General features: G+C 35.5%; 4 protein-coding genes across 6 annotated transcripts; 2 read left to right on the top strand and 2 right to left on the bottom strand.

The window, feature by feature from the left end:
- Positions 1-1,820: 1,820 nt before the first annotated feature.
- Positions 1,821-8,385, bottom strand: LOC105643072 (calcineurin B subunit-like protein). 2 transcript variants are annotated; one of them, XM_012228119.4, is made up of 14 exons: positions 7,747-8,383; positions 7,328-7,508; positions 7,167-7,226; positions 6,636-6,799; positions 6,480-6,543; positions 6,332-6,400; positions 6,038-6,133; positions 5,190-5,234; positions 4,553-4,623; positions 3,679-3,745; positions 2,981-3,031; positions 2,498-2,605; positions 2,346-2,393; positions 1,821-2,224 (listed from the first exon to the last, which is right to left on the bottom strand). In XM_012228119.4, exons 1-14 carry the CDS (start codon positions 8,226-8,228, stop codon positions 2,054-2,056), a joined length of 1,677 nt encoding a protein of 558 aa, XP_012083509.1. In that variant the 5' UTR covers positions 8,229-8,383; the 3' UTR covers positions 1,821-2,053. The 2 variants fall into 2 exon arrangements, with proteins under 2 accessions (XP_012083509.1, XP_012083510.1); XM_012228120.4 differs by lacking the exons at positions 1,821-2,224; positions 2,346-2,393 and adding an exon at positions 2,870-2,908 and having other exon boundaries at positions 7,747-8,385.
- Positions 8,386-9,045: 660 nt separating this feature from the next.
- Positions 9,046-12,650, bottom strand: LOC105643071 (RNA-binding CRS1 / YhbY (CRM) domain-containing protein). Its single transcript, XM_012228118.4, has 5 exons — positions 11,982-12,650; positions 10,720-10,847; positions 10,282-10,507; positions 10,081-10,208; positions 9,046-9,665 (listed from the first exon to the last, which is right to left on the bottom strand). The coding sequence occupies exons 1-5, from the start codon at positions 12,535-12,537 to the stop codon at positions 9,456-9,458; spliced, it is 1,248 nt and encodes a 415-aa protein (XP_012083508.1). The 5' UTR covers positions 12,538-12,650; the 3' UTR covers positions 9,046-9,455.
- Positions 12,651-13,408: 758 nt separating this feature from the next.
- Positions 13,409-16,838, top strand: XSP1 (xylem serine peptidase 1). The gene is made up of 11 exons (XM_012228455.4): positions 13,409-13,612; positions 13,722-13,813; positions 13,923-14,020; positions 14,106-14,249; positions 14,336-14,441; positions 14,568-15,081; positions 15,165-15,262; positions 15,348-15,572; positions 15,659-15,767; positions 15,858-16,071; positions 16,151-16,838. The coding sequence occupies exons 1-11, from the start codon at positions 13,523-13,525 to the stop codon at positions 16,690-16,692; spliced, it is 2,232 nt and encodes a 743-aa protein (XP_012083845.1). The 5' UTR covers positions 13,409-13,522; the 3' UTR covers positions 16,693-16,838.
- Positions 16,839-19,379: 2,541 nt separating this feature from the next.
- SBTI1.1 (subtilase family protein) lies at positions 19,380-22,719 on the top strand. 2 transcript variants are annotated; one of them, XM_012228117.4, is made up of 2 exons: positions 19,380-19,833; positions 20,217-22,719. In XM_012228117.4, exon 2 carries the CDS (start codon positions 20,222-20,224, stop codon positions 22,529-22,531), a length of 2,310 nt encoding a protein of 769 aa, XP_012083507.1. In that variant the 5' UTR covers positions 19,380-19,833; positions 20,217-20,221; the 3' UTR covers positions 22,532-22,719. The 2 variants fall into 2 exon arrangements, with proteins under 2 accessions (XP_012083507.1, XP_012083506.1); XM_012228116.4 differs by having other exon boundaries at positions 19,381-19,923.
- Positions 22,720-22,969: the final 250 nt, after the last annotated feature.

The raw sequence follows: 22,969 nt of genomic DNA, 5'->3' as shown, positions 1-22,969 counted from the left end.
TTTCTGTAGCATTAATGTTTTTTTCTTGGCAAAACGGTGTCATCTTGTTATTTTAATCCTAATTAATTTTATTTTCTTTGTTTTTACTTTTAAAAGGGAAAAAAAAACATTAATTTTTGACTCATTAATCACATTACTAATTAATGGACAGGCTTTAAATCAAAAACAACAAAACAGGAATTTCATTTTTAAAAATTTACTAATTCTATGAAAGTGAAAAGTGAAAACATATTATTGATAAGTTAATTTTGATTTGAGAGAATTGTGAATTTTGCTAATAAATTTTTTTTTTTTTTTTAACTTTTGATGGTAATTTGGATGTAAATGATAAATAATAATGCTTGTGTCTTTTAAATGCTAAATATTATATTTTTGAAGTACTTGAAATCTACCTATAAACCAAATTAAATGTGATACGAAGGGTCAATGAAACATTAGCTTAGATGGTTAAAATAGAGCGCTCTCTACCACTATTTATAATATAAAAGTGTAATTTGTTGTAATTTTTTCAATTTGATAATAATTTATTTAATAAAAATAAATTACTATTTTTTAAGTATAGGGATTCTCAAAAACCAAACAAGATCTATGTTTATAAGTGTACAAACTAAAATAAATTCAATTGTCCCACAAACCATAACTGACGAAATACTCTACAAACAACATGGTTTTTAAAACAAATTGGAGACTATTTTATGAAATCAAAGAAGAAAATTAAAAAAACAATTGTAAATTCTAAATTGGACTATTTTATGAAGCGGAGACAGCTGTCGATCAGTTAGTGGATTTGAGCATCGTATTGGCTTAAAGGTTATCTGTGGTTGTGGTCAGACGACAGGAGGTTAAGGTTACGGTGTCGTAGGGGACCACTATCGCGTGCTATAAGTTTAAATTCCTAAAATGGGATTTCACTTTGATCTAACGATCCAAATTACTCCTCCACTTTCAGAGAAGGACGTCATTCCCAATGACTTTTCTTGCGTCACCAACATTTCTTTTTTCAACGTTTACAAACTCATTTTTGTAATAATAATTTAGTAGATATTTTCCTTTTTCAATAAAAAATGATATTTATTTAGTAGAAAAATACTCTCAATTGAAAAACTAAATCATATGATTTAATAATTTATTGAGAGGCGGTGTGTGAGTTACATGGAAACATGATAGAGGGGTTACTGTATTTATATTATATTTAGATTTTATTAACCTCAAAAATAATTATGAATAATTTTTTTAAATTAATTTTTTAAAATAATATTTTTTTTATTTTCAGTGTTATGTTAAATTTTTTAATTAGTATAAATTTTTTTTAAAAAAAATATGCTGCATAAATGATAATATATGAAAACGATTATACCCTTATCCATTGTGTTATATTTTACCAACCGTTATCGGCTATTTTCATGTAAACACAGCAATAATAAATGATACCACCAAATAAATTAAAATAAAACTAACAATATTCTTTTCTTTTTTTTTTAAATTTTCTATTACAGTCACATCCGGTAGTAAGGACACTCGTATATAAATAGTTAGTTGAAACTCTACCTGGCAACCACCAATAGAATTAGGGGCAGGTTAGTCATTAGTGAGACGAAGGCCATTAATTGTTTACAGGTAAACGTCCACCACCTGAACCCCATCCACTATCAGACACGTGTTTTTTATTTTTCTTTCCTTGATGCCCTGTTACGATGATGGTATCTCAAATGTCCAACATGGAACCCATAACATAAGGATTAAAGGCCTAAGCCCAACTCAACCTTCAGGCCTCATTTTTGTTCAGCCAACTCCACAAGTAATGAGACAGCGCCGGTGGATTGTGCAAGTAAAATATAAATTTAAATTTAAATTTAAATTACTAAAGTACAATTCAATGCCAATGTTCATCAAAATTATCACCTGATTAGATCAGCAAAGGTTTAAAAAATACCCTTTGCCTCTCTCTCTCTCTCTCTCTCTCTCTCTCTCTCTCTCTCAACAAAACCAAAAATATCAGGGGTTATCAATTTCACACAGCCCGACCAAACATCCAATTATAGAAATATAGGCATCAAACGATCCCTTCCAACATCATATCACCAGCTTCTGATGAGCCTTTGCGCATGGAACAAGATGAAAAAAGTGCTATCAGGAGAGGATTCTTTCTCAGGCAAGATATAAAATTATCCTTGCCAACCCACCCATCACCATCTGTATCAAACAATTTGAATAGCTCCTGGACCTGCAAGTGATCCATGTTTCGTTATGTTGCAGTTGACTCTTCTCTCTCCCTCCGAAATTAGGAAAAGAAACATGTTGAAGATTTTATGCACTTGCATTATGGGGATAAAATGATCGATTACCTCCTCATCATCCAAGTCCGGGATTGCAAGTCTAACCATATCTCCCAACTGTCCAAATACAAAATCGAAAACCCATAATGTCTGTCAGGGTTCACTTAAATAAGAATAGGGAAATAAATAGGTAAAAGAAAAAAAGAACAATTATGACATACTTGTTCTCTTGAGATTCGATCTCCTCTATCACTGCATTTGGAGAAAGCTAGCTCGCAGGTTTGCCTGAACAATGGTTGCTTCATGACATGAACTGATCCATATAAAAACTGCAAGCAACAAGAAATGCAGTACACAGAAAAACTCATCAATCACTTCAACTGTTCTCCTAGATGAATCATAGCTTTTTATTTTACAGATATGAGTCATGAACTAGAATCCAACTGTGTGTATTTTTAAGTTGGTCAAAAATGCAAGGGCATATAAATAGTAAGTTCACCCATCAACTATGTGTTCTCCATTCCACTAGAAATCTAGACAAGATCATATGTGGGTGTGCAAAATCTAGCAGAACATGTCCAAGTTATACTCACAAACTAGTTCAAATGCATCTTCTAAATAATAAACATAGCCTACAAAATAAAAACTGGTGATCAGGACTGCACATCTTCATTTACACCAAGTAAAAAGGACTGCGGAATTACCTGCTTGAATGTGATTGATCCACTCTTTTCCACATCAATGAACCCAAATATCTGTAATCCAACAAAAATAATTTAATGGAGAACATACGAAATCTGCATGCATGACGAAATCTTAAAAATCACCATTCACTGAAATTCACATTATGAGCATGATTTTAAAAACTAACTCATACCATGGAAATGGAATTTTCCCTTCCTTTTCTTTTTTTTAATCATGTTTTATGGTTTATATAAAAGTCAGAAGTGACACAGCTACTCTCTCAATAGTCCAACAACAATGTAGAAGATATAAACTCAAGGCATAGATTCAAGAAGAACCCTACATAAAACCTAAATGCAAGAAAATAAAAAATTTATTCGAGAAATTGCTGTAGAGTTAGTCCCAAAAGCCACTAACAATGTGACTTTTAAGGAAATACAGAAGTATAAAGCTCCCTACAACAATACTATGGCCAATTTGTGTGTGTGCATGAGAGAGAGTAGCCAGATGCAACAACCCAATTAATGCATGGATTTATGTTGATCACTTGAAGTGAGAAACTGCCTCAAATTCACATGCTTACAAACAATTATTCATTGCAAGCAACAATATAGCCTTTTAACAAATTTGTATGATCAGCCAAGAGACAATAAACTGAAACACAATTCAAATCTCAAAATGTTGCAAAATAACATATACTTTTTTTGCAATAACTAACCTCTTCTGAAAGAGGGCATGCCCTTAACCTCATAACCCTCACGAAGTCACTGAAATTAACACGGCCACTGTAGAAAGAGTAAACAGAAAATCAGAATACATGTTTTTATATTTCAGATTGAAAAAATAAAGAGAGAGAAAAAAAAAAAAGGAAAGCAAATAACAGTGCCAAATTCAAACAACAGTGCTGATGACCAGTAAATTTTCAGTCTCAAGCATTGACCTCTAGCATTAATGTATAATTAACACATTACAATATCAAGCAGAGACCATATTTTAAGGACATAACATGAATAAATGTCCAATAGTGACATATAGTGTCATCAGAGAAACAGATGACAACAGGCACCACCTCTTCTGCTCGGAAGGGAAGGATGACAGGGATTCATACATATGAGAATAAAAGAAACAAATGGTGAATTCTTTAGTTGAAAAAATAAAAACCAATTGCTACAATAATTGCTTGAGAAAAGGGGGGAGCAAAAACAGAGACAATTAAGCAGGAGGACCGAGTCTGAAATGTGATTCAAATGCCACATCTAAATAACCAACACTCGGTCACTAAGAAATTCGATTTTATCTGCCCTTTGGAGATGCAATAATCTCACCACAGGGCACCTGCCTAGGGAAAGAGGGCACAAAGTTCTTGAGTTTCCCCAAAAAATGGATAGAAAAGAAAACACAGAAGACAAACAGGAGCCAGGAACCAAATAAAATAAATAATTCCATGCAAAATAACAGTGCATACACAATATGGAAATTTTGATGCTCAGGCATTTATACAACTATAAATACAAGTGGTCAAATATATCCCTCAATCAAAAGTATTACCAAGCAATAACTTCTGTAACTACTTATAAGAAAAAACTCAGTACCTGGCATTTGGATTCATTGAAAGAAACTTGTCCAGAAAGTCCACAGCTTCCAAGCTACTTATATGGAATAACTAAAAAAACAAAATAAACAAAACAGTCAAAAGAAATACATATATGATAAATAAGCTGGCTTCTCCACCATTAAGCAAACATGTGCAAAAGCTTATTTACAAAAAGCATAAAACTTAATTAAATTTCAAGATTTTGATAGATCAAAAGTTGAGAAAAATAGAGCACAAAGATTTGGAAGCACAAAGAAAACAAGGTGATGCAGTGTGTATCTGAATGATAAATGTGCTATCTTTTACTAGTGAAAATCAACAATTAAGAAGGATTTTAAATTTTCATATACATACGGTACTTGTGCTATATTGCGACCAACAATTATAAGACCATCTTTATTTTTGATGAGCTGATGCAGACAAATGATATGGCCATGGTTTACAAAACAGAAAATTAAGTATGGACATTTGAGCATGATGAAGGAGAAAAGAAAACTCGTCTTGATAGAATGCAAAATATTACAAAAACTTATTCATCTACATATCAAGATTCATAAATATCAACTATTGCTACTTGTTTACTATTGCAACAAAATGACAATTCAAATTCAGGGCATTTCAATGCAAAGACTTACCGATTCCACCTTAGCCATTTCAACCATAAAACTTGATGGCTTCTCCTGCAAAAATATCATAACAATAACAAGTTATCACAGCAATACAGTTGTCACTATTATAGAGATCTGACTCTAACTGATGCAACTTTCCTTTAGTATAACTTGAAACAAACTGGTGCATGCAAATAGGAGGCTAGGAGGTCACCGCCATGTAGTGAAGACAGGGTTGCTAATGAGTTGGGGATGATTGACAACAGAGCTAAACAGTTGAAAGAATTTGTAATGTTAAATTGGCGTCAGCAAGAATAGGCTACGCCTATTGGTGAATCTAGTTGAGACCTATGTGGCATGGACTCCAGACATTTTTATTACACAACATGAACACACAAACACAACTATACTAAAAAAGATTAGCACAATGTGTTATGTAGGTGACAGTGTAACATACACCCAAAAGTTAAAGTCGCTGCTTGGTCGATTTAGAATTGGACACCTGAAACTAATGACATGACAAAACAAAAATAAATATTTAATGCAAATATAGAATCTCTACTTTGTTTATTTCCAATTACAACAAAAAAAAAAAAAAAAAAAAAAAAAAAAAAAAAAAAGAAAAGAAAAAGAACCGTCAGGGCCAAGTTTGCCCTTAGGACTTAAAAACCTGGCATTATCATGTCCCGGAACCTTCCAGTGACTTAAAACCAGACAACTCAATGTTATGAGGCCAACCTTCTATTATTGCTATTGCACGTGACCAATCTTAGATTGTCAACCATTAATAGTTTAGCACTTTATACAATGGTTAACTGCATATATCTTCAAGCAGTATAATTTTCAAATGAGGGTAGAGACATAGAAACAAGTACCTTATTTGACTCGGATGCTTTCATAAGAAGCATCAAGTCCCCATAGGAATGAAATGTTTGTACAACATTAAGAGCACTTGCAATTGCATGGCTAGCCTGCATATGCCCATATTCATCAATTAATCCACATCAAACATCATTGCTGGAACAAACATACATGTAGATTTTAAATGGTAAGAACTATGTATATTCAAATACATAAAGGGGAGTACTTTGAGTCCCTGCATTTGAATATATAAATAAATTGATTGATAAAACACTCTGAAATCAATTTAATTAAAAGCGGTTACTCACCCTCTTAGCAAAATGAGCAGGATTTTCTTTACAGTTATCAAGGGGCGAAACTATAGGTAGATACTCCACCTGTTCAATTCAGAACTGACAACCTTAATTAATTTAAACAAAAAACAATGTTCAAATTTAACAGACATAATAGCAGTACCTCCATGAAATTGTGAAACTGTGTGAACATCCTAATCATGAGCTTTGCCAATGAAATGTGCCCCCTAATAATAATGGCAAAGCAAAATAAACAAGATCAATAAGACATTGATTAAGCCAGCCGAAAAGGAATTTCCGTGCGAAAAAAGTCACTTACCAAGACTGGTCAAAGTGAACATGGGGATAGCGAACTATCACTGGTTGGATTGCAAAACCAGGAATAAATGCACCAAGTTGGAAAGAAATAATGACCTTCCCGTTAGTTGTCGTTCCCTCAGGAAATAATAGCACTCGAGGAAATCTATCGCACGAAGCCTTTCTCTGTATTCATATCCTTGAAAGCACATTTCTGTATCAAATAGCTTATAAATTGATAAAAATTATTTGAACTTTATCTTGCAGATTGAGCACAAAGGACTTTGGGAAATGCATTTGGTACTTAATACTGTCCACAATTTTATATAATTCTTCTTAAGCAATTCTCAGAGAGTTGTTCTATGAATCATCGACATGCGTTGAGGTATAAAGTATAAACACATGCCAATTATGAATTCAACATGTCAAGAAAGCAAACAGACATTTGAATTTGAAGCTTAGGTTATTCATCTCAGAACAGATTTCCATGAGTACAGTCAACAATAGTAAATCAAATAAGCACAGATAAGTAAAAATTGTAGAAACATCCTACCTTTATTTCATTAACAGCTTGTTTCCTCGATGACTGTGAGAACCTATTGACATATATCACCTGATCACAGATAGCATAAGGAATCATGAATATCAAAAGCAAAGACAGTTGCCTGCTTATTCACATAACAGGAAATTAGACCAAGTCTGAGTATTAGTTACCTGCATGGCTCGGATAATAGTTCCAACGAAGGGTATGGAATCATGTGACTCAGCCGCAACAATTGTAGGAAACAATTCATAGAAGTAGAAGATAGGTTCGATATATGATACATGATTTGACACAACAATTGGAGCAATATCTCTAGGAGCAGGCTTTCCTTTCCTTTTTATCCACTGGTAGCTGCAGCAATAGTTTAAAAGATTTTTTTTTTTTTTAAATCTTATAAAAAAGAAATCGATTTCAATGTCTGATTCAAACATTATTAGATAGATTAGAAAAGAAATATATCATTGTTAAGCACATCCAACTCTGTTAACTTTTTTTTTTTTTTTTTTTTTTTGGTAAAAAGGTTGATTTACTTTTTTCAGTTTTCTTATATTAAAAGAATAAGCATAGAAAAGAAGCAAGACGAAGATACCCGAAACTGAAGAGAATGCAGCGGGCACAAATCCGAGTGACCCACATTAACCTACAGCGCCATCTAGGCATAGGATTGTGTTTATCCTTCCATCCCTGAAGAGCCAATTTGGTAGCAATATAGCCTATCAACAAACAAACACCAAAAAGCACCAACCGCACCGCAGCAATCGGCAAGCAAACCAAGATCTTTAGCACCTCATAAAGCCCCTCAATATCAGGCGTATCGTTCCGGAATGGATCCAAAGTTGATGGTGCAGGTACAGACAAGCCATCCAAGCCCAGGAACTCAAACGGGTTAGGAAAATTATGGTTTAGATGTGACGAGTGATTGTTGTTATTGTGATGGTGAAACTGACGATTAAGGGATTGAGTTGAGGAGGATCGTTGACCGGAGCCGTTATCGTGAATGGTGAGGATTAACTGGGCTTGATTGGAAGGTTGAGGCTGGAGGAGCGGAGAGGAGAGGTCATGGTGAGCCATCGGTGGGGACAGCGATGAAGATTAAGAGGAAATAGAAATAAGGAAAGTAGCAAAGGAGATTGGCTTTTTCCTTTTGCAGTTTTGCTACTATTTTGGAGGAGCAAAAGCTAACACAAGAACTAGGCAGGAACCAAGTGGTGTGCGATTGACGGTAAGAATAAAAAATGGATGTTTAATACTTTTCGCCACGTGGTCTGCGTGTATTATGCTTTTTAAAAAAAAAAAAAAAAAAAGAAAAAAGAAATTTCCCCCAATTTCTATTTTCGCCTTTTCATTTCAAAAATTAAAATGTAAAAGATTATTCAAATAATAGTAATAAGCTTTATCAAAGTTATAAAGTTAAAAGCAGTGGTGCATGGTTGATGATATTTCATAATAAAAAATTTTCTTTCTTTCTTTTGAGAAAAAATAAAATTTTTTCTTTTTAAAGAAATCGGTTAGTTTAGATTATGTTAGTCACAATGACCGTTAGATGTATGACAGTGAATGTGATGTTCGCCAAATGCTCCCTCTTATTACAAGTGGGTGCAATTGTTCGAATTTAGATCCAATCCCAACTTAAAGAAACAAAAAAAAAAAACGCGTCTTACGAGAATTGCGCGTTCGCAGTACGCGTCAACGTTCGCGACAAGAGTTATATATTTAATTAATAATTAATCAGCCAGAGTGGAACAATGGAAAAAGACCCAGGAAAAATTAACGTCAAAATTATATATTAAATTAAATAAATAAAATACCGAACATATAAATAACGATATATAAGGGTGAAAAATTAAGTAATCAATTAGTAAATTTTAAATGGTAAAATTAGGGCAAGTAAGTCCAAATCTCTATTTATATTTTATATATGTGCTATTAGCTGTTCCATCTTCAAATGCATAGATCCCGGACGACCCATTCCCTCAAACACTGAGCGAGCAAAATATTAAACATTCTATCGAAATGGCAAAAATCACCTTGAACATTTGTACACCCCCCCCCAAATTCTCAATCTTTTGATTTTGATTACTTCTGTACCATTTCATTTCTTCAGCGGGGATGCAGAGAGTACGGTCACATTTAGCAGTGAACCAATTTGACATCTACTGCAGCTGCTATACTCCGCTTCATCCAATGATGACAGCTCAGCCTCCTCTAGATTCACATTCCAAATTTTCCACATTGCAGAACACAAGCCAAGTCCAATAAAATGTGAAAGTTTGAGCTTAACAAACAGCGAGAAAGAAACTACTCGTCATCACCAGAGTAGAACCCTGGACTGCTGTTGTCATCTGAGCTACAACTGTCTTCACTGAGACCCATACTACTGCCCTCAGGATCATCAAAGAATTCCCTATCAGCAAACAATTCTCCATCTTCCGGAGGCTTATAATCCTTTCCTCTCCACACAACAATCTGCTCCTTCTCGAATGTTACGAGAATACAAGGAACCAAGTCCTGTAACAATATTTAGAAAAAAAATTACAGCCATAAACAGACAGCTGGGAATCAAGTTCCATGTCAGCAATCAACAGGGGCAAGAAAATTAATAAAGAATGAAATGAACTGCTCAAATCATTTCTTCTATGATTAGTCATCACTTGCGCTCAATGAAAACTTTGACACCTAGACAAGTAATTGAAACACATATGCCATAATGGTCTAATAGCCTTCAATTTTTGACAACAGTGATTACAGAATAACCGTGCAACAAAACAAGCCAATGAGCAGTGCAGCAAAGAAACATATAAAGGTTATTTACAAGTTCCTTCACTAATATTACGAGATGCATTAAATCTAATGCATAGGACATTTTAATTTCAGCTACTTCAAGGAGATGCAATCAAAGAAATAAACCTCAATCAAACTTTACCCTCAGTTTGCAGCCTATTTTCTTGTAATCACTCTTCTCCAAGCCCTGGCAGTCTATCCGAACCAGTTCATTGGTGAGAAAAGCATCTCTGACCATGGGTACCAGACTAGCATAATACCCATTTTTAGCTACATTTATAACAAGCAAGTTAGTGAGCTGATATTATGAGCATTGAGAACAAGAAGCTAGAAAATAAAATACCAAGTTTTGTTAAAGCAGGTACAGCAAGTCCTCTCTTCCTCATTTCCTTTGTTTCATCAATGCTCAGGCCATCGATTGTAGTTTTGATTAGCCTGGGATAGATGGGTTCATGAGGTCTCCACATCATCAATGGAATCACAGGTCTTTTCTTGGGATTATAATTCCTGCCTCGATATAATACCAGTGAACCACAGTGCCTGTGAATAATCTTCCCAAAGGTTTTATCCTGCGTAATTGAAATAAAACTAGAAACTTTTATGATAAGGAAGGATGTACTTGTGGACATTTGTACATATATACTTCATGTCATAGGTATGGCCAACCATGGTGCACAAACCATGAAAAGCAAAAAGAATCAATAAGGGAAAAGGATTATTCCAATGGAATGCCTAGAAGTGAAGAAGGGTGGTGCTTTCATATCAGAAGTAAAGAAGATACCTCAAGCTGAGAGCACACATTTTTCATATCAACAGTAGGAACACCTAAACATTTAATCCTGACTGCTTCGGCATGTTTCCAATGATTATGAATATCATTCAGCATGTTGTGGGTTAAACCATCTCTCCCTACAAATATGAAAGAAAACAATACAATAAACCAAAAGCAGTAGCAATGCAGTTGATATGAAAAACTTGAAATTTTAGGCATATAGTTAAACATGCATTTTTTCAAATCTAATGCAACCTTTTAAAAGATTCAGCCATTCACAACGAACTGCTTCATACATGTGAGTGATACCTGTAAGTACTCCACATTCTCACTCCTTATAAAATGGAAACCAAATGCATAAGCTCCTTTTGACCAGGAAAAAGCCCAACAATTTGAGACACACAAGCTTGATCAACTATGAGAGAACAAATGTGCTCTCGAAACACTCCAAGCATAGGAATACTAAAACGATAACCATGGCAACTGCAAGAGTTGCCAGATCCTAACATCTTTGTGACACCAATAGTTCAGTAGCAAGCCATTAGCTCTTGTACAGTACATTATTCTTAGCAAGCAACTCTCAGGGACCTCAGTGCAAAGTTTAAAAGAAGTCGATATAAAACAGTATGACATCAGTCATAACATTTGACCTGAAAGCTTGGTCAGAGTAATGGATCTGTTGTTGCTCCTCACTTATAAAATGAAACTTGCATGTTCTACCACTAGAGAAGATCAATATAAAGAAAATAATTCTCTAGCAAGACCTAGTAAAGAACAAGAAAAACAAAGCAGAAAAGGAAATACAAAAATGTCACGCTTACACTTATTTACTTCAGGGGTGTTCTGTTCTGTACAAAATTGCTTCTTTCTAAAGTGCTTTGAGAAAGGATTTAAAATCTATGAATTTGAATGCAACTTGAGTAAGTAACCAAGTAAACTCGTAAAAAAAAAAAAAACAAATACAATTTGTTAGATTTCTATACGACTTATTGCAAAAATCTTTTGCTCGTGTTAGTCCTTAAATCAGCTTTCCAACAATCAAACCACCATGTACTTAATTAATCAAGCAGATTAAACAGACCAAATCACTTGTCACAATATAAAATTGAATTTCATGTAGCCGTATTAATCAATTGGTCAAACATCACACACCTTACAAAACAATATTGCATAGAAACAAAAAAAAAAAACCTTTAAAACGTAAACTCCTGAATACGGAACAGCATATACAGTCCCAAGAATCGATAAATTAAATAAAACGAAAACCATACCGAGATTAATTTGCCTCTTGGTTTTATTCCTTTGACATTGTGCCACTAGAATCTTCCTCTCAGCATTGGTAAGTGGGTCTCCTTGGATTTTCTCTCTCATCAACTTCCTCTTCTCCTCCAAATTAGGATCATCAGTTCCGTCCAATGACTTCACCTTCGGATCAACAGCCGGGGCGCATACACCGGTCCATGATCGGTCCAAACGGTCTGGACCAAATGGCGAGTACTTAGGCTCTCTAAGTCCAATGGGCCTCACCGACTGACTACTCTCCGTGTAACTATACCGAAAATCAAACGGCAGATCGGAGTGTGTCGGCTTTTTGCCCGTCCGATCGAGCGTGGAAGGCGGACGATACAAAGGCTTTTGCTTTTTCCTGGTAGTCGGATTAGGGTTATCAGGTTCTTGGGGAGAGAGAGAGGGCGGGGGTCTGAAAGCGTAGTGGTCATGGAGTTTTGACGAAGTGGAAGCAGAAGAGAGATGACGGGCGAGTAACGTCAGACAGAGCGAAGAAGGCGGCGGTGGTTTCTGGCGGGAGAGGCGAGCGAGAAGTGACATCAAGGATTGGGTTCCCAATCTAGTTAAGTTAGGGTTTAAGGACCGTTATGGATTGGAGTTAATGGCAAAAGAGAATGGAAATGGCGGGGGTTTTGTCAGTGCAGAATTACACGGTAACCGACCAAGGCCGTAAAAATATTAAAAAAGATAAAAAAAACAAAAAAAAGGGAAAAGAATATATCGTTATGTCTTATGCGATTAATCCGTTTCACGAGTTGTGATATTTTAACCACTATGGTTTGCTTAGAAGTAAATCACCTAGATAATAATTAAATTTTCTAAAAGAATTTAATTATTAATAGAGTTATTTATTTCTTGGTAATTCAATCTCATATTTAATTTAAGATAAATCTTTCTAAGACAAGTAAACGCATATGTATACAATACCTCTTTAGGAAACTTCAAGCTATCCTTAGTCTTATTCTTAGATATACTGAAATTGCTTAAATTGGAATTTAAGGAAGGGGTTGATCAAAATTATCAATGAAAATATAAATTAATTTTGGTTAATGGGATGCTGAATATATTTGTTCAAGTATTAGGTTGTAATTTAAATAAAGCTTAATTTAAAAAAAAATTAACAGTTGACATTTATAAAAATTATTGAAAAACAATTTTTTTTTTTTTTTTTGGAAAAAATGAATTCTAACATAAATGTCAAACAAACTAAATATATTGTTTAAAAGCATTATATGCTTGTAGGGGAAGTACATAGATGGAAGTATATGAATAAGGAAAATAAAATAAAGATGCAATCGTAGGCCATCCAGACATGACATTGACTAGAGCAATCTTGTTATCTTTCTTTTAAGGTTTCTAACCCATTTACTTCATCAACTAGAACTGATCCAGAAGATGTTAAATTAAATATACGTTTCCAAGTTTTATAGTTATTCAAGCTTTCTTAAACTGCGTCTATTAATATACATGGAAGCCCTGCTTACATTGACAAAACTGCAGATATAATAAATTAATTTCTGCAAACATGTCTACAAAGAAATCTATCCATTCTCTCCCTCTTATCTTCATCTTGATCTTCACAGGGCTTGTTGCTGCGAATGAAGATGGAAAGAAGGTGTTTTAGTTCTTCATTTCTTTTTTTTACTCTTCCTGTTATTGGAATCTCTAATATTATTCAGGGCAAGGATAATATTATAAGATTGTAATTGTTGTTGAGTTTACAGGAATTCTACATTGTTTATCTTGAAGATCATATAGTGAATAGTGTTTCTGCAGTAGAAACGCATGTCAATATCCTCTCATCTGTCAAGAAAAGGCAAGTTCAGTCCCTTCCATTAATTCTGCTGCAGCATCTCATATATATTTCTCCTCTCTGTAATATACCCAGATGCTGTTTTTGACGTACTTGGTTTTATGTAAAACAGTGAGTTTGAAGCTAAGGAATCCATTGTATACAGCTATACAAAGAGCTTTAATGCATTTGCAGCGAAGCTATCTAAAGCTGAAGCCGCTGAGTTATCACGTATGTGTGATGTATTTTCTATATGTTTCCTTTGTTATACTTATGAACTATTCTTTTCTTGAATTCATTTGGATTCATTGTTCAGGCTTGGACCAAGTTCTTTCTGTTTTCCCAAATAAGTATCACAGACTCCATACTACTAAATCATGGGATTTCATTGGACTTCCTAGCAAAGCAAGAAGAAATTTGAAAATGGAGAGAAACATAGTTGTGGGTCTGCTCGATACAGGTAATTATTTGAATCCATATAATTTGTTCTGCTATTTTAATTGTAATTGTAATTGCTTATGAAAATCAACTGGCTTTTGCGTGCAGGCATTACTCCGGAATCGGAGAGCTTTAGAGGTGATGGATTTGGTCCTCCACCAAAGAAATGGAACGGCACTTGTGGCCACTTTGCTAATTTCACAGGATGCAACAAGTAAAATCTTCTCCTCAATTAATTTCCATTGTAAAATTTTTCAGGATATAACAAAAACCATAAAGCCAATTTAGGATTTACGTACAGTTTTCCTTACTTTCTTCAATCTTATATTGGTTCTTAAAGCAAACTTATAGGAGCAAGATATTTCAAGCTTGATGGCAATCCAGACCCAAATGACATATTTTCTCCGGTAGATGTGGATGGCCACGGGACTCACACATCATCAACTGTAGCAGGCAATCTAATTCCTGATGCAAGCCTTTTTGGGCTAGCAAGAGGTGCTGCTAGAGGTGCAGTGCCAGCTGCTAGGGTGGCCATGTATAAAGTATGTTGGGCTAGCTCAGGTTGCTCGGATATGGACATACTTGCAGCATTTGAAGCTGCCATAACTGATGGAGTTGATGTAATCTCAGTATCTATTGGTGGGGCGACTGCTGATTATGTGTCTGACTCATTAGCAATCGGCGCATTTCATGCAATGAGAAAGGGTATTATTACTACAGCCTCTGCTGGAAATGATGGACCCTCTTCTGGTACTGTGGCGAACCATGCACCTTGGCTCTTGACAGTAGCTGCTAGCGGCATTGATAGGCAGTTTAGGAGCAAAATTGAGTTGGGTAATGGGAAGACAGTCTCTGTAAGTACTAAGTAGCATGATGAATATGAGACCCATAATTGCCTTATTTTGATAGTTTAATGAGCATCTACTTTCGTACATAGGGTGTTGGGGTTAATTCATTTGAATCAAAGCAGCAACTGTACCCACTTGTCAGCGGAGCTGATGTAGCTAGGAACTCTGCAAACAAGGACAATGCGAGGTATTTGTTTATTTTCCAAGCACTTAAGCAATGAAAATTGCTAAATTTAGAAATGAATTATATGTAAAATGACGGTATACTTCAGGTTTTGTCTGGATGGATCAATGGAGCCGAGTAAGGTGAAAGGAAAGCTTGTTTACTGTGAGCTACAGGTATGGGGTTCTGATTCTGTTGTTAAAGGAATTGGAGGGATAGGTGCTGTTGTTGAAAGCGCACAATTTCTTGATGCTGCTCAAATTTTCATGACACCGGGGACCATGGTCAATGTCACTGTTGGTGATGCCATAAATGATTATATACATTCTACGAAGTAAAAGATGTTCAATTCTGTTCAAATTTCTGCTGCATTTATTTTTTTCCTGTCAGATTAACTTTTATCTTGTTGGCTTGACATAGATCGCCGTCAGCAGTTATATATAGATCCCATGAAGTGAAAATCCCTGCTCCATTTGTCGCTTCATTTTCTTCTCGAGGGCCAAATCCACTATCAGAACATCTTCTTAAGGTATTATATTCTATTATATGTATGCTTTTTTTGTTACTATCTAGTGACTAACAAAACTATTTGCTGATATGATAATTTAAAATAATGCAGCCTGATGTTGCAGCACCAGGCATTGACATTTTGGCATCTTACACTCCTTTGAGGTCACTTACTGGACTAAAAGGCGACACCCAGTATTCAAAATTCACACTTATGTCTGGAACCTCCATGGCCGGTCCTCATGTTGCTGGTGTTGCTGCTTATGTAAAGTCATTCCATCCTAATTGGTCCGCAGCAACAATCAAATCTGCCATTCTCACCACAGGTAATTAGTTCCACAAACACATAAATAGTTGATGCTCATTTTAATAATGGCTTACATTTTCCATGAAACCTTTGTGAAGCCAAACCTATGAGTCCGAGAGCTAATAACGATGCAGAGTTTGCCTATGGCGCTGGTCAAGTAAATCCTACTAGGGCCAGAAATCCTGGTTTAGTGTATGACATGGACGAGATGTCTTATATACAATTCCTATGCCACGAAGGCTATCGTGGATCCTCTCTAGCAGTTTTAATTGGCAAAAAATCCATAAATTGCTCATCTTTGCTTCCTGGATTCGGCTATGATGCACTTAACTATCCTACCATGCAGCTTAGTGCTAGAAATGACAAGCAGCCAACTGTTGGAGTTTTTCGACGGACAGTAACCAATGTAGGTCCTTCTCCTTCTATCTTCAACGCCACTATTAAGGCACCTAAAGGAGTTGAAATCACAGTAGAACCCATGAGCCTCTCTTTCTCTCACGCCTTGCAAAACAGGAGTTTCAAGGTTGTGGTTAAGGCAAAACCCATGTCAAGTGGACAATTAGTGTCAGGTTCACTTGTATGGAAAAGCTTTCATCACGTTGTAAGGAGCCCAATTGTCGTTTTCAAGCCACTGGACTAGGAACCGAAATATCAGAAATAGAAGTTACAATTCAAGAAAAAGAAAAAGATGAAAGAAAGCTGGTGTGCTTTTGTAATCTTTATACTTTTTGTACTGAAGTATCTTGCTAAATTAATTATGTGTTTCAATATTTGAAAATAACGAAATCTGGGAATATCTCATCTGTTTTTTTTTCTTGATATTTTTTCCAATGGCAGCCAAAAGAACTCCTAGACATCCATTTTTAGGATTTTGCAACTAAATTCTTCAAAAATACCAAAAATTTATTTATTGGTAAAAAGCAAAAGTTATTGGTTATGACCTTTACTAAATAAAGAACTGCCAGAAAAACTGAGGCGGATCCTGTTATACATTCCAGGCTGGCCATATCCGCAAAACTTAATTTCTTGGTCGTTGACATCTGATCATTTTGGAGAGGGGGAAATTTAGGGCCAGTTTCTTGATGGAGTCTAAAGATGTCAACTTCAAGATTGTTGTAAAACATGGATGAATAGAAGGCGTTTGATTTTATTCCTCTATTGCAGAAATGCTGATAGAGGGAATGGAAAAGAATAGTCTTGTGCATGCAGTTTTAAGGAACCTTGCCATTTCGCTTGGAATTCTGGTGGCGTCTTTTTTCATTGTGATTGGGATTGTCAATCACAAGAAGGTTTTAGAAGCTGTCAGAACCCCAGAAAGCCATGTCACGGCAATCTTGTTTGTAGTAATCCTTGCTGCTTATTTTGGTACTTTCATAATTTTTGCAATTATACAGTGTATAGATGGGTTTAAAATAATATTTAATTCTCATCAAATTGCACCCATTGAGACTCCACGCCACCCTCTCCCCCAGCCATGATTACCGTCAATCAATTTTTAGGGTTGTCTTCTGTATTTTTATTTTTCCTTTCTCTCTCAATTACGGCAAATTCTGCTATTTATACATTTGTATTCAACGATACATTCAACTTTTATTTTGCCTATATTTTATCGTGTGTTTGAAAACAAAAAAAATGCAATCGTCAATATTACAATGCAAATAGCCAGTTAGGGTTTCTTTACATGCGACATCCCCAATTTCGCCCTTTTTGATTTACCCGCTTCAGCTGCAATACATGTTTTTTTTTTTTTTTTTTTTTTTGGCGAGTTGTATATTTTGGACCTTGTACTTCTCAAAAAAAATCCCGTAGCCCTTTATACTTTGCAAGGATCCTATATCTTTATTTATTTTTTTCGTATTTAATAAGTATCTCGTTACATTGAAAGTAGTGCATAAGTGACCACACGAGTGTGAGGAGAGTGAAAACTTGTTTAATTACCTTGTTGGCACCTAGAAATAGGCAAAGGCTCAAGCTTTAGCCTCCTACTTTTCTAGCCACCACCTTCATCTCTTCCCTGCTCCTACATTCTTTCTCTCTCCACTACCACCACCACTTCCTCCTTCCGTTCTTCATATCACCCTGTTTTTTCTTTTTCATCTTCTTAATCATTTTTAAGTTTGTGTTTAAAAGAATCGGCCAAAAGCAAAAAATTAGAGAAACTCAGAAAAATAACCCAAAAACTAAAACTAAAAATTGGAAAGTCTAGAGAAAGAAGCCATCTACGTGGTGTACGATGTGTTTCTCTCTCTAACGTGTCATTACAGTTTTGCCATGTTATTCTATTTGAGTTGCACGTGCTTCATTTGTTCAGGATAGATACTTATTAAATGCGAAAAAAATAAATAAAGGTACCTTATAGAATTCTTGCAAAGTATAAGGGACCACAGAGTTTTTTTTGAAAAATAGTCCATGGTCCAATATATGCATTTGGCCTTTATATATATATGTATAGTATTGGGATAAACAAAGAGAGTTTCTCACGAAATAATCAACTAATAATTAAAGGGTGATCGAATTGAACCAAATCAAATTACCTTACGCTTGACGGAATAAAGTGAGAAAATTATCTAAGGGAACTTAATATTGCATGAAATTAAATTGAAATTCAATCAAATTTACTTGATTTGTTTTGGTTTTAATTATTTTAAGCATATTTGAGTTCAATTTTTGGATTTAATAAAAACTGAATTGAAATAAAAATTTTCATTTTTTTTCTATTAAAATCAAAATTTTAGAATATCAAACCAAACTAAATTAAACATTCAGTTTGGTTTTTTAGTCTTTTTTTGTGAATATCCCAAACTTCAAAGAGAAGGATAATAATAAAATAAGGAAATTTGAAAAGCTTTCCAACTATTTCGACTTATCCTTCCAACATAGCTTAAAATGGACTCCAAAAACTCCATTTTAGTAGTGATGATGCTTTATGAATTCCCACTGAGAAGCCAGTTGGTGTCATCAAGTGATGCACTTGTCTGCAATCTACCCACAATAATCTGCCTACATACTCACCACTTCCCTTGAAGAAAAAGCAAACAAAATGGATGGAATGTATACACACAGAAAATAGCCCAATTGCTAAAAAGAAACCTTTGTTTTCTATCTGCCAAACCCACTATTACCCATCCCCCCACCAACTACCATGTCATGAAAGCCATTATTGCAAAAGCTTCTTCTCTTTCAAAATATTCTTCTTTGTTTCAGGTCTTAAAAATTCTCTTCCCTATAAAAAATGTGAAAGAGGCACTTTTTATTGGAAGAGTCATCATGACCACAAGAATGTGTATAAAATAAACTCTCAGCTCAACTAATTAGAGTAAATTCCTTTATTTCAATTCTTTACAATTGGAATGTTTAGGGAAACAAATTAAGATGAAAAAAGATTGATTGCAGGAGAGGGATTTGAACCTACCTCTGGTCTGCAAATTTAATGCAGCCTTTAGCACCACTAAAAGTGGCAATTAAAAATGTTTTCATTGTATAAGTCAACTTCCTATCATCACCACCAAAATAAAAGACTACTATTTTGAAGCAATTTTATCACAATTTTAGTCACTAAGAGTGGTTTTTTATTGTGACTGCAATGCATAAATGCTGTGTGTGAGGCTGTCCCACAGCCAATTTTTCTGTAGCTCGTGGAGTTTCATGTATAGCTTTGCCCTGCACTTTATTTTTCCTCTTGAATCCATTTTAAGGCGTGCACTTTCAATCAAACAGGAAAAAGAAAAGGAAAGTGGTGAACGATAATGAGCACATCAAACCCAAGTCACCAACTTCTTTTGTAAGTCCCATACTCTTCTTTCAAAATTTCCTCTATAAGATACTCCCGTAAGTTGCTCTCATCTTCTATTGGGTTGAAGAACATAGGCAGGTAATTTTGCAGGATCCTCCATTACTATTCTATATTAGCTTCTTCCTTTTTTTTTTTTTTTTATTGGTATTAGCTAAAATATGGGTCTGTGTTAGATTTGTGTGCATTAATTATTTGAATGTTGAAAATTGACTAGCCTGAGTTGATTCATTCTATTATTAGTTTCACTGAATTAGAGAATTGCTTGCAAGATGGTAAATTTGATCTTCTGTTTTGCTTAATAGTAAATCAGTGTTTCTGCTTTTCCTTATGTGTGATTATATTTTCCATTTTCTTTTATTGCAATTTTGCAGATAGTATGATCTTGAGAAGATCCTTGCTGTTGCTAGCCTTAATGGCTACATTATCATCTGTTGCTGCAAGTGATAAACAGACATATGTAATTCATATGGATAAAACCAAGATTCCAGCCTCATATCACTCTCCAGGGAATTCCAAAAAATGGTATGAAGCAATGATAAATTCTGTGACACAATTTTCATCTCAAGAACAAGAAGAAAAAGAAGAAACAGAATCTCCTCAGCTTCTTTATGTGTATGAAACAGTGATGTCCGGTTTTTCTGCAAAGCTCTCTAAAGAACAAGTAAAAGCCTTGAGCAAAACCAATGGCTTTATCTCTGCCATTCCTGATGAAATGCTTACGCTCCACACCACACATTCCCCTCAGTTTCTTGGACTTGAAAATGGTAAAGGACTTTGGAGTCCTCCAAGCTTGGCTTCAGATGTGATAATTGGGGTTCTTGATACTGGAATCTGGCCGGAGCATGTTAGTTTCCAGGACACAGGCTTATCTGCAGTGCCTTCTAAGTGGAAAGGCATATGCGAAACTGGCACCAAATTTTCATCTTCTAATTGCAACAGGAAGATTATTGGTGCAAGAGCCTTCTTCAAAGGATACGAGTCTGTTGTAGGAAGAATAAATGAAACAGTTGATTATCGATCCCCTCGAGACTCACAAGGCCATGGAACACACACTGCATCAACTGCTGGCGGCAATCTTATATATAATGCAAGTTTTTTTGGCTTAGCAAATGGTGCAGCGGCTGGAATGAAGTATACAGCAAGAATTGCAGTTTATAAAGTCTGCTGGCCGTTAGGCTGCACTAATACTGATCTTTTGGCAGCTATAGACCAAGCTGTTAATGATGGTGTTGATGTGCTATCACTCTCTTTAGGAGGTACTGCCAAGCCTTTTTATGCTGATAATGTTGCTATAGCCTCATTTGGGGCAACCCAAAATGGGGTTTTTGTTTCTTGTTCTGCAGGCAATTCTGGCCCTTCTAGATCAACTGTAGACAACACTGCACCTTGGATCATGACAGTTGCTGCTAGCTACACTGATCGAAGCTTTCCAACAACTGTCAAGCTTGGAAATGGGCAAACTTTTGTTGGATCATCTCTGTATTCTGGCAAATCAACCAAGCAATTAGTAATTGCATATGGAGAAACAGCAGGGAGCCAATCAGCCAAGTACTGCGTTCGAGGTTCACTCAAAAAGACGCTAGTGAAAGGTAAAATAGTCATCTGTGAAAGAGGAATGATTGGCAGAACCGCGAAAGGAGAGCAAGTGAAATTAGCAGGAGGAGCAGGAATGATAATAGTCAACACTGAAAATCAAGGAGAAGAGTTTTTTGCTGATCCCCATATTTTACCTGCCACTTCTTTAGGAGCATCAGCAGGAAAAGCTATCAAATTTTATGTAAACTCAACTAGACAACCTACTGCTTCAATTTCTTTCAGAGGAACAACTTATGGTAATCCTGCACCAGTAATGGCTGCATTTTCATCCAGAGGGCCTAGTGCAGTCGGACCAGATGTGATAAAGCCGGATGTGACTGCACCAGGAGTCAACATTTTAGCAGCCTGGTCACCTGTTAGCAGCCCATCTTTGCTCAAGAGTGATAAGAGAAGTGTAATGTTCAATATAATTTCAGGAACATCAATGTCATGCCCTCATGTTAGTGGCCTAGCTGCACTTCTCAAGTCAGTCCACAAAGATTGGTCACCTGCAGCAATCAAATCAGCAATAATGACCTCAGCTTATGTTGTGGATAACAGAAATGCTCCAGTTGCTGATTTTGGGGCTAATAACTCCGCATCAGCTACGCCTTTTGTGTTAGGTTCAGGGCATGTTGACCCTGAAAAAGCTGCTGATCCAGGACTAATATACAATATTACCACAGAAGATTATCTAAACTATTTGTGCAGCCTTAGTTACACATCTGCTCAGATAACTCAAGTGTCGAGGAGGAGATTCAGCTGTCCTAACAACACAATTCTTCAGCCTGGGCACCTGAATTACCCTTCTTTTGCTGTAAATTTTGAAGGTAATGCTCAAAATATCACCAGGACACACAAGAGAAGAGTAACAAATGTAGGACCATCTTTGATTACTTATGTTGTACAAGTTGAGGAACCTAATGGAGTATCAATAATCATCGAGCCTAAGATTTTGAGTTTTCGAAAACTGAGAGAAGAATTGAGTTACAATGTAACTTTCGTATCATTGGGAGTAAGAGACACCAGAGAAAGTCACTCCTTTGGATCTTTGGTTTGGGTGTCAGGGAAGTATAAGGTGAGAAGCCCCATAGCTATAAGTTGGCAATAGCTTTGAGATTGGCCAAGTATGTAGGTGCAGGCCAAGTATGTAGGTGCAGACCAAGCAGAAAATGTTTTAGCAGTAGACATTGCCTAAATCACATTCTGTGTAATGTTGGAAAATTTCATGGCAGCTCATTTTTATATTTGCTAAAGAAAAAAAATAAAAAGAAACTCTCTTTAAATGTTTGAAAACAATTGTCTGGTCAGTCAAGTGACTTGGAAAGTGAAAGAAACCAAATTAAAACAGCAGAGATTAATTAATACTGGGTAGCTCTGGAAGGTTTGGTTATGAATATCCATCTACTAGTCAAATGAAAAATATAGTTAAATTGTTTTATTTTGTTTTTCTCTGTTATTATGTCATCAAGAAGAAATCTAGTATGAAATGAAGCTTGGACATCAACATCATAAAGGAAAGCAGGGAACAGTTTCCATTTTGCATCAC

This window comes from Jatropha curcas, chromosome 5, assembly GCF_041381405.1.
Source record: "Jatropha curcas cultivar XTBG-Jc1 chromosome 5, XTBG_Jcur_1.0, whole genome shotgun sequence".
Lineage (NCBI taxonomy): Eukaryota > Viridiplantae > Streptophyta > Magnoliopsida > Malpighiales > Euphorbiaceae > Jatropha > Jatropha curcas.
The sequence above is the reverse complement of the archived record's forward strand: the minus strand, read 5'-3'. Positions and strand labels throughout refer to the sequence as shown.